Here is an 11561-nt window from a genome sequence, read left to right on the forward strand (position 1 = left end):
TAGAATGGTACTTGGTCTCTTGTGAAGCCGCCATCAGGAAAAAGAATTGTTGGTTGTAAATGGGTCTTCAAGAAAAAAGATGGCATTCCAGGGGTTGAAGATGCGATGTATAAGACATGATTAGTTGCAAAGGGCTATAGTCAGGTACAAGGAGTTAATTTTAATGATATTTTCTCAAATGTTGTTAAACATAGCTCTATCCGTGTTTTGCTTGCCTTCGTTGCCATATATGATTTGGAATTAGAACAACTTGATGTTAAAACAATTTTCTTACATGGCGAACTTGAGGAACAAATATACATGCATCAACCCAAAGGATTTGAAGTTGAAGGAAAAGAAGATCATGTTTGCTTGTTGAAGAAATTCTTGTCGGATTAAAGCAGTCTCCAAGGCAATGGTACAAAAGGTTTGATTACTTTATGTTAGGTCATGGTTATTCGAGGAGCATGTATGATAGTTGCGTTTACTTCAGGAAGTTAAATGATGGTTCATTTGTGTACTTATTACTTTATGTTGATGACATGCTCATTGCTACTAAGGATTTAACAGAATTCACAATTTGAAAAGTCAGCTGAAAAGTGAATTTGAGATGAAAGATTTGGGAGCAGCTAAGAAAATCCTTGGCATGGAGATCAAAAGAGATCGAAAAGCCAACATGATATTCTTGACCCAAAAGAAGTACTTGGAGAAAGTCTTGGAGAGGTTTGGCATGAAAGATGCTAAACCAGTTAGTACCCCTCTTGCTGCTCATTTTAAGTTATCAGCTGCTCAGTCCCTGCAGTCAGAATAAGAAGAGAGGTACATGGAACAAGTTCTTTATTCCAGTGCAATCGACAGTATTATGTATGCAATGGTTTGTACACGTTCAGACATTTCACAAGCTGTGAACGTGGTAAGCCGGTATATGGCTTGCCTTGGTAAAACACATTGGCTGGCTGTGAAATGGATTCTCAGATACTTGCGAGGTACTTCAAACATACGTTTGAAGTTTGGGATAAATGCTAACACTTTGGTTGGTTTTGTAGACTCAGATATGCAGGTGATCTTGACAAAAGAAGATCACTGACAGGGTATGTATTTTGCATCGGTGTTTGCGCTATTAGTTGGAAAGCTACATTACAACATGTAGTAGCTTTATCTACTACCAAAGCAGAATATATGGCAGTGACCGAGGCAATCAAAGAAGTCTTATGGTTGAATGGTCTGTTTGCGGAACTCAGTTCACATCAAGGTGGTCTTACCATTTTCTGTGATAGTCAAAGTGCCATTCACTTGACTAAAGATCAAATGTATCATGAGAGGACGAAGCACATTGATATAAAGTATCATTTCATCCGAAAAACTATTGCTGAAGGAAAAGTCTATGTTCAGAAGATCAACACTAGAGACAATCCTGCTGACATGTTCACAAAACCTCTTCCAGTGTCCAGGTTCAAGCTTTGCCCGAACTTGATTGGCATTTATGAAGAATGATTTTGCCATTGGGATTTTTGCGGAGAAGGTGGAGCAAATTTACTATATATAAGCCAAAATTAGGCCAAGGTAGAGATTTGTAATGTGACCATTAATTTGGCTTCTTCTCAAGTGTAAGCCAAATTTTCATGACATTTGCCATGAAATAATATCCACTATAACAAAATTTATGGATCATGACATTTGCCATGACATAATATCCACTATTAGGCCAAGGATTTCTTGCTATAAATAGAGGAGTTTCTCCTCATTTGGAAACACACCAATTCAAGAACTTTTCACTCTTATCTTTCTTTCTCATCCTTTATTTCATTATAGAGTATTTTGTAAGAGAGTGAGTGTTGGAAAATACTTGTGTGAACCCTTTCTTTAGAGTGATCTTGTGAGGTTATTCTCTTGGGGTATTTGGGACTAATTAGAGTATTTACTCTAATTTTGTACTCTCTTTTGTACTCTTGTTGGTATAGTGAAATTGCTCCTCTCCGCTTGTGAACGTAGGTCACCTTGACCGAACCACGTTAAATTTGTGTCTTCTTTATCTTCTTTAATTGCCGTTATTATCAACTTGCATTGTCTTTGTTATTGTCATTATAACATTGTTTGGCTAAATTCCGCACTACTCGGTTTACCGATCCTAACATCTATTTATATACAATATCATAGAATCTTCTTCTAACTTTAACACTATATATGAACTTTAAAACATGTATTTCCTTAGGAAATGAGGAGACTCTACTTGTTTTTGCTTTCTTGAATTTTTGTCCACATTGCTCTGATTTAGTTAAGTAACTTGGTTACACATTATTGGTATAATATGATATAATATAATACAAGTATTTACTTTTCGAAACCATATGTATTCTTTTGATGTTTGTTTCAAGGATGTAATGTCAAAATTTTTAGAAAATATTAATGATAAATCACAACACCAAATCATAAACCTTACTTATGTTTATACCCATCAACTGAGTCGAATTGGTTTGAAAATCACATAAACTCAACTCAATAAAATTGGCTCTTCTTAGATTCTTCTTTAGGGAGTCAATTTGCATGAATCATAACAGGAAAATAATAATTAAAAATCTTTATAAGGGTATTTTAATCTATTTAAATCGTAATTACTTATAACTATCACTTTGCACACGACATATGTAAGAGCGAGTTTAAATAATAAAACGTTAGACAAAATAAAGAAAAAATCAACCAAAAGAGTGTCTCGCAATATTATTTTATTTTTATATTATTGGTATAATTAAATATATTTTAATAAGTTACTATTCTAATTTCTTAGGTTATTATTCTAATTTTTAGGTTACCATAACAACTTCTTTGGATGATTGTTACCTGTTGTATTGCATCATATTGTTACTTTAAATATAATATTTGTTTTGATTGTTACTTAAATTTTATTGTATCGTATCGTTAAATCCGTTGTATGTAACGACAAAAAGTACCACTTTACGGAACGATCAATTTGGTGTAGTCGCGTCGCTGCCTTATTTTTTTCACTCATCTTGCCCTTCCTTATTATTGAATAATTCTATTTTATCATTTACCCTACCTTTTTATATAATAATTTTATTTTGTATCTTACTTTTTCTTTATAATATTACAAATTTATTTTTTATATTATTGGTGTATAACATTATGAAACAATACAATCTATTCAAATATTATATACATCAAAACGATATCGTAAAATACAATACTATACATTATGAAATGATACATAACAACCATTCAAACAAGTGGTTATAATACTAAGAATTGGCTATTGTTATAAATCAACTTAACTGTAAGTGGTGCCAAAAATTTATAATGCACATAACTTAAAACTAATTTTTTATTTGTCAACCAAATGTGGAAATTTTTAGGGCGGAGAATCAATACAACATCGTCATTGTGTCTTATCTGAAAAACCAAAACCAAAACCCCCCTCTACCGTGTCTCCCCAAAAATCAATTTCGATCCACGAACCAAATTCTAAAACTCCCTCCTAAGTATGGTATAAAAGGTCCCATTTCTATCTTTTTCTTTTTTCAAGAATACCCAATTCATTTTCAATTTCCTACCCTTTGATTTCGTTCCATTTGCCAGTTTTTAGCATCTGGGTTTTGATTTTTCTCAAATGGGGTTTGCTTAATTCAGTAAATAAACCAGAAAAGTAGAATCTTGGTCTGGGATTTTGGGTTTTTGTATTTTTTGGTCATTTTTGTAATTTTGAAGCTCTTGTTCAATGGTGATTGGAATTAAGTCCTAACCAGGTATGTGTTTACCCATGTGTTCTTTTCTCTTTTCCGTTTTATTGGATGTTAATTTTATGAATTTTTACTTGTTTCTTTGCAATGAAATTGTCCAAATGGATTTTGAAGATTCATATAGTCAACTAGTTTAGGATTGAAATGAGTTGTTGTTATTGTTGTATTGTAGCACCCAAGGGTTTTGGCCTAATGGTCAATGAAGTAGGTGAATAACCATGAGGTTTTAATATCCACAAAAAACACTAAGTGATTTCTTTATCCAAGCCTTAGTGGACACAATTACCTAGTACCAGTGCTAGTCAGAGTTACTCGGTAAAAAGTAAAAAATTATTGTTGTTGTATTTGTTTCTATGTAAGGTTTTTTCAGAAAGCTGCCTTGTTCTAGTAAAGCATAGTTGACTTGGTGGTGGTGTATTTGTTGTTTGGTTAAGGAAAATGCCTGGATTAAGACACTCAATTTTTTTGTTTTGGTATCTCAAAAATAAAACTAGGTACTCTTATTCTTTTCGTGGCTGATGTTTCGTGATTAGTATGGCAGTATGGTTTATGCAGGAAATATTACCGTTCAAATAAATGGCAAGTCTGAAATATTATAAAGATAGCTCGGTGCACTAAGCTCCCGCTATGTGCATGGTCTGGTGTATACAACCTTACCCTACACTTCTGCAACTGTGAAACATTAGAGTGAAATACGATAGTCTAAAGGAAACTGATCAACAAGATCAAAATACGGGGAATCACCATATTTGGTTGTATCTTTTTTTTCGATCCAATAATTTGGTTGAATTATCCTGGAATTATTTTTTGACGCAGTATTCTCATTCAAGCAGTTCAAGAGTCCCCCCTCCCCCCTTCACTGTGCCTTGAAAAGTAACTAGGACTAACTTAGTCACGTTTTCACATTCCAATTGAACATTGTCCCTTTTTTTTGTTATTCTCGAAGGTCTTCTCTTTACCAAACAGGTCCAATCTCGATATATATTAGAAATTTCTCTATAAGTCTATTTATTGTTGTATGCTATTACTTTCTTCCGATGATGCAATTCTATGAACATCTTCAGTTGGTGTTGCCACCTAACTTTTTATGCTGCAATGGGCAGGCTGAATTATATAGTGAAAACTCTTGTCCTTCTGTGCAGAAAACATGATGAGCTTGAAGGACTGGGTACTGTCACAGTTGATATCCAAGTCAGTAGCCTCATCAAGACCACTTTTAGCATCAGATAGCTTTTTATCTGAGGAACATCCTGATCAAGAGTTTGATCACCCAGGTATTTCTCCATTATGTGCTATAATAAATTGTTCACTTGTATTTTTTTCCATTTCACTGGAATATAATTGTATGTTAGTGTGGCAACAGTGTTTTGATTGGCTTCTAGCTTCACCAGTTAATTTCCTGTGGTTTTTGCTTTGTGTTCTTGGGTATATACAGTAGTTATTGTATGTCTAATTTTTTTTTTATGGAGTTCGATGTAGACTTTCCAGCTGATGAAGTTGCTCTATGCTCTTAAACATAGATCTTCTTAAGGTTTATGCAAGAATTGGCGCTCCGCTGTAAAGAGAGAGTTAACCAAATGACCTGGTTTTTGGTTATATTTTATAGATTCTATTAACGGGTGAAACTAAAGTTTTGGTGGTTGGAAAAAGTTTCTAAATAAATATATCAGTTTTAGGAACTCTGACATGTTTACAGCCCGGCGAACTTTTTTGTTAATTTAAATATATTTTGGTTTCCCAAAAAGTAATAGCACATTGACCTGAAAACATGTAGTGTATTTATAATGTTCGGTACCCTCCCGCATGATAGTTTGTGTGCTTGCTAGTAGTTTTCATTGGCTAAGAGCCACAATGTTGGTGCAAGGAGCATCTCGTTGTGAAGAATCAGGCCGCTTAGAGTTTTAACAATAACAACCAGCTGGTATGTGATTTTTGGATTGAAGTCTTTTCTTAATGAAATGGCTAAACCTTCTTTATCAAAAAAAAAAGAAAAGGAATTGCTAAATCTTGATCGGCAAAGTAGAGGTAAATATTGAGAATAGAGGAAGTTGCAGAAATTTTGTGGCACGAAGTAATTCCCTATTTAGGATAACTTCAAAATTCCCTTATAAAAAAAAAAGGATAACTTCAAAATTGAAAGGAAGAAAAAGCGGCTTAAGATTAAGGAAATTACTTAATTACTTTTCCAGCATTTGGGATTCAAGTGGGGTTTATGCTAGGTTCTATTTTTATTTGCTTAATCGGTTTGGTTTTCAGCTCTTAGAAGTTAGACATACAACCAGAAACTCAAAGGAAGTACAGGATTGTTTCTCTTTAAAATAGGCAAAAGAAATTGTAGTGTAGAAGTGAGAAATCTACTTGAGATCTCCCCAGTTTTTGAATGATGTTCTACATTGTCCAATATAATGCTTTCTGAAGCTGACTCCAAATCTTGCCCTCTCATGCAACAAGGAGTATAGGATAACTTTAACTTTTTTGAGTAACTAATTTTTAATTTTTTTCAACTGTTTTCTAGTAAGGTAATGCCATTTTACTTTAGGCTTTATAGGTTTTGGTACGTTCTTTTTCTTTGTTCAGGTGAAGTAGGCTTATTACATTCTTTTTTTGTTCAGGTAGAGTTGGTTTGTTACATTATAGAAGGTAATAAATCCAAATGGTCCTAGGCTTCAGGGATTGTAGTTCTTCTTCGGCTGAAATAGGAGAGCAACTTATTAATTTATACTCTATATAATCGTTAATATCATTGAGCACCGCAAATCAGTCATAACATCCTCCTGGAGATCGACTGGTTTGCTACTAGAAGCGTATATAGGTCGAAAAGGCAAATTACAGCTACAATTTAGACAAGTGATTTAAAATGGAACTCATTCTATTTCATTAGTTTACTGCACATTTTTACTGTTCTTGTGCTGATTAATATAGATAAAAGTCAAATTTCGGCTTTTGCCAAGCACAAATGCTGTGTCCAACTTAACATTTACTCGTTCCCATTTTGGAGTACGAGGGTAAAGTCGTTTGATATTCAGTTTGATTCCAGATTCCAGATACCTAGCACCCCCTCCAATCTATTATTTATGATGGTACTTGAATCCTGGAGTTTAAGATGGAAGTTTTGACATATATATTAATGATTGTAAAGAAATAAAATAATGGTAAAAAGATAGTTTGAGAGAGAAAACATCACTTCGAGAGAAATAGATTTTGGATGTTTTCCTTCCAGAAATCTATTTCGGAAGAAGTGAGAGTTGCGTAGAAAGAGAATTCTGTCAAACATTTTGGGGATTCCCAAAATAGAAAGTGTCATATAAATTGGGATTGAGGAAGTAATTCATTTTCTGAAAACAAAATCTGTAGATTTTGGAACTGCGTAATCAAATATTATCAAATGCATATATTAGAACTGTAGAAGTAGAAATAATAAATATAACTCAAAGTTCGTGGACGTAGGAGATTTTTTCAACTCTTGACAGAAAGTAGCTTATTTATTTATTTGTTTATTTGTCTTCTTTACAAAGGGAGTGGTCGAAGGACAAAGAGAGGGAGTCATCGCAATCATTGTTTATCAAATAGCAGTCTCCTACATCCCTTGTTTGTTATTTAGTCTTTTGATCACAATAACTGCGACATTTACAGCTTTAGCTTTGTCGTATGTGGTTGTGTGTTTTTTATTTATGTAGACCATTAATGTGTGTGTATCTGAAGTTCAACGGTTCATCGCAGTTGTACACTGTGACTGCTATGACTCGTTAAATTTTGCTCTTAGGGCATATTTTACGCGTTTAATAGATTAGTCACTCTCTTTTGTTCTAATAAGTAATAAATTAAATACCATTACTACGCCAAAGTATTTTAGTATCTCGAAAATCTGTGGTTCCTCATAATCTCAAGTGATTAGAAAATGAAAAGAAGCACAAAGAGACCAGAATTATTGTTGACAATGACAGCAAATAAAACCGTGTGTCAATGTTTCATCTGTTGAAAAGAGAGCTTATATACATATCCTGCAGATCCTGTTGTGTAGTAAAGTGGGATAATATGGGTATGCTGTTGTTGTTGTTGTTGCCTGTTGTGTAGTAAATGTTGTTATGATGGACACTCTAGTTAGTGTCAACTGAAATAGCATCTTACTGTCGCATATCCCTTTGGACTTTATCGTTCTAGTTAAATGAATAGTGGATGGTTTTGGAAGCATCTTCTGAATGTTGTAGAATAACACTGGCTCATATGCACTTCACTGTTAATTAATTGACTGTAGTATTTCCTCATCTGTAACTGTTGTCTCAAATCATTGATGCCATTCTTTTCTTCTTTTGGTTCAGCTCACACTGCTGATCTGGTTACAACAACAGCATTAGCCAATACAATCCAATCTTCCAATGATAATCAGCAGAATACAAATCATTTCCATTCACAGCAACGGATAGTGGAGGAGTCTTTTCAGTCGGATTGTAGTGTCGATGAGAAGCCTAGTCCAGTGGTAAAGATTGAAGCCCTCCAGATTAAGTTCTTGCGGCTTCTTAAACGTTTTGGCCTGTCCGAGGACAACCTTCTGGTATCAAAGGTCTTATACCGGATCCAGCTGGCATCACTGATACGGGCAAGAGAATCAGATTTGAAAAGGGCAAATCTTAAAATTGAGAAAGCACGTGTAATAGCAGCGGAACAAGAAGCTGCTGGCCGACCACAATTGGATTTCTCATTTAAGATCCTTGTACTGGGTAGAACTGGAGTAGGCAAGAGTTCAACCATAAATTCCATTTTTGACCAATCAAGAGCAACAACTAACGCGTTCAAGCCTGCTACTGACCGTATTCAAGAGATTGTGGGAACAGTAAATGGCATCAGAGTATCGTTTATTGACACTCCTGGTTTATTGTCTCCCTCACTGGGTAATGTCAGGAAAAACAAGAAGATTTTGCGTTCTGTGAAACGATTTTTAAGGAAATCTAAACCTGACATGGTACTGTATTTTGAGCGCCTGGATTTGATCAACACGGGCTACAGTGATTTCCCCTTGTTGAAGCTTATAACAGAAGTCTTTGGTCCTGCAATTTGGTTTAATACCATCCTTGTCATGACTCATTCTTCCTTCAATCTTCCCGAAGGGATAAATGGATATCCTGTTAACTATGAATCTTTCGTCACCACCTGCACAGATCTGGTGCAACATTATATTCACCAGGCAGTCTCTGATACGAAGCTTGAAAATCCTGTAGTTCTGGTGGAGAATGGTCCCAATTGCAAAACCAATAATGCCGGAGAGAAAATTCTCCCTAATGGGCAGGCATGGAAGTCCCACTTAATGTTATTGTGCATTTGCACCAAAGTTCTAAGTGATGTTAATACCCTATTGGACTTTAAAGACAGCCTAAAGGTGGGACCATCAAATGTAGGACGATTGCCTTCTCTTCCACATCTTCTCTCGTCCTTTCTAAAGCATCATGCTCAGGTAAGGCATAACGGAGCTGAGAATGAAATTGATGAGGTTCCTCTTTTAGACTCGGATGATGAAGATGAATATGATCAATTACCTCCTATTCGGATACTGACCAAGTCTCAGTTTGAGAGGTTGAGTGGTTCCCAAAAGAAGGATTATCTTGACGAATTAGACTACCGGGAAATCCTCTATTTGAAAAAACAACTGATAGAAGAAGCTCGTAGGCGAAGAGAAAAGAGAGTTTCTTCCAGTGAGAGTAAAGCCCCGGATGACGAGTCCGATAAACAAGAAGAGGGCTCTCCAGAGCCCGTTCTGTTGCCAGATATGGCTATTCCGCCAAGCTTCGATTCAGATTGCCCTGTGCATAGATATAGGTGTCTCATTACCAGCGAACAGTGGCTTGCACGACCAGTCCTTGATCCCAATGGATGGGACCATGATGTGAGCTTTGATGGCATTAACCTGGAGAGCAGTGCAGAAATAAGAAAAAACGTCGTTGCCTCAGTCAATGGACAAATGAGCAAGGACAAACAAGACTTCAGTATTCAATCTGAATTTGCTGCAGCTTTCACCAATCCAGGTGGGCCCGCCTATGCGGTAGGTCTTGATTTTCAATCTGCCAACAAGGAGCTGATCTGCACTATTCACAGTAGTGCAAAGGTAAGAAACTTAAGAAATAATGTCACTGAATGCGGTATTTCTGTAATACCATTTGGGGATAAGTATTTTCTTGGTACCAAGTGTGAAGATAGTTTTTCAATCGGAAAGAGACTGAAGTTTACTGTGAATGCTGGTCGGATGGGGGGTGCTGGGCAAGCGGCTTATGGCGGAAGCTTTGGAGCTACTTTAAGAGGAAAAGATTACCCAGTGAGAAATGAAAGTCTGAGTCTCTCGATGACAGTTCTCTCTCTTAACAAAGATACAGTGTTGAGCGGAAACTTGCAAACTGACTTCAGAGTGAGCCGAGGTACAAACATGTCAGTTAGCGCAAACCTCAATAACCGGAATATGGGTCAAGTTTCCATCAAGACAAGCAGCTCCGAGCACATGGAAGTAGCTTTTATTGCACTTTTCTCGATCGTCAGGGCCCTATTTCGCAGAAAGAGAAATGACCAACTTGTTGGAGACTCCCTGGAAGCGGGATGAATGTTTCCTTTCAGTTCAAGGGGGGCTATCATTTTTTGTTTAGGAGTGACCTGTAGGGCTCTGAGGCGAGGAGGCGCTTTCCTACTTCTACCGATAAGGGTTGAATTGCTGAAAAAAATGACTTACATATTTATGATAAGGGTTGAATTGCTGAAAAAATGACTTACATATTTATAGTATGTTGGTTTCCATCAAGAGTACAGCAATGAGCAAAGGTCACTATGTTTTGATGTTAGTCCAATACTGTCAAATCCAGGATAGGTGAAAAGACACCTTTTTTTTGTCAGGCAAAGTTGGGATGGCTGTAGTTTTGTATCTGAATAATAAGTGTATAGTAATTTAGAGAGCATACAAAAGTTTTCTGCGGTTTTTGTAATAATTAGCTTCGAAAAGCTAGCAGGATCCTCATTCTGATGTCAGAAGGGTAATTAGTTGATGCATTTTCTAGTTTCAGTTTTTTTCTGTTCTTTGAGCAATAACATCCATCTTTCTCATTTAATCTTTCTCAAGTACTCAGAACCGTGAAAATGGGGTTGTGGGAGAACAATACAGCCGTCGTGCTGCTAGGCGAAGCAGCCCAAATATTGCACCCTAGATGGCGATAGTCCAGTAGCCGAAAGCATCACTAGCTTATGCTCTGATCGAGTAGCATGAGGTACGTGGAATCCCGTGTGAATCAGCAATGACCACCTTGCAAGGCTAAATACTCCTGGGTGATTGATAGAGAAGTAGTACAAGGGTGAAAAGAACCTCCTTCGGGAAGTGAAATAGAACATGAAACCGTAAACTCCCAAGTGTTCAACAATAATTTAATCCTGTAATCTTTCTTAGGTAGTATAAGATATGACGGTGCGGTCAACAATTTACCCAACAATTGGTTCCATCAAAATCCTAAATGATAAGTTTAGCCACTCATAATATTACTCAAAAAATACAATAACCATAGTCAAAACAATATCCATAGCAATAAGAAGAGAAAAGTAGAGAAAAACTCTCCGATTCGTCTTGTGGAATGAACTTGAGAATTTTTCAAGCTCAACTCTACTTCAACAATGGTGTTACTTGCCTTCTCATGTCGAGTATGCGGCTAAAGTCATGGTTAGAAGCTTTTATATCACGCCCTAAGCTAAATGATTAACGTACCCCTAATGCTGAAAACGCAGGCAAAATCTGATGTTCCCAAATATTGCATGTCAGCTCAATTTGTGCTCACTTAATTAGATTGTATTTACTCACTTGGACAATAT

General features: G+C 36.1%; 1 protein-coding gene across 2 annotated transcripts; it reads left to right on the plus strand.

Annotated features, from left to right (window-relative positions):
* Window positions 1–3320: 3320 nt before the first annotated feature.
* On the plus strand, window positions 3321–10767 carry LOC104102543 (translocase of chloroplast 90, chloroplastic). 2 transcript variants are annotated; one of them, XR_011411789.1, is made up of 4 exons: window positions 3321–3737; window positions 4874–5005; window positions 8051–10413; window positions 10455–10767. XR_011411789.1 is itself a non-coding variant. In XM_009610276.4 (3 exons), exons 2-3 carry the CDS (start codon window positions 4879–4881, stop codon window positions 10312–10314), a joined length of 2391 nt encoding a protein of 796 aa, XP_009608571.1. In that variant the 5' UTR covers window positions 3321–3737; window positions 4874–4878; the 3' UTR covers window positions 10315–10767. The 2 variants fall into 2 exon arrangements, 1 of the variants encoding a protein (XP_009608571.1); XM_009610276.4 differs by having other exon boundaries at window positions 8051–10767.
* The last annotated feature ends 794 nt before the right edge of the window (window positions 10768–11561 follow it).

This window comes from Nicotiana tomentosiformis, chromosome 11 (assembly GCF_000390325.3).
Source record: "Nicotiana tomentosiformis chromosome 11, ASM39032v3, whole genome shotgun sequence".
NCBI lineage: Eukaryota > Viridiplantae > Streptophyta > Magnoliopsida > Solanales > Solanaceae > Nicotiana > Nicotiana tomentosiformis.

What these genes read in the sequence shown, in the direction of transcription:
- LOC104102543 (XM_009610276.4), top strand. Translation starts at nt 4,879, where the DNA reads ATGATGAGCTTGAAGGACTGGGTACTGTCACAGTTGATATCCAAGTCA. An exon ending in TCAAGAGTTTGATCACCCAG is followed by an intron (nt 5,006 to 8,050) that starts GTATTTCTCCAT and finishes CTTTTGGTTCAG; the next exon opens with CTCACACTGCTGATCTGGTT.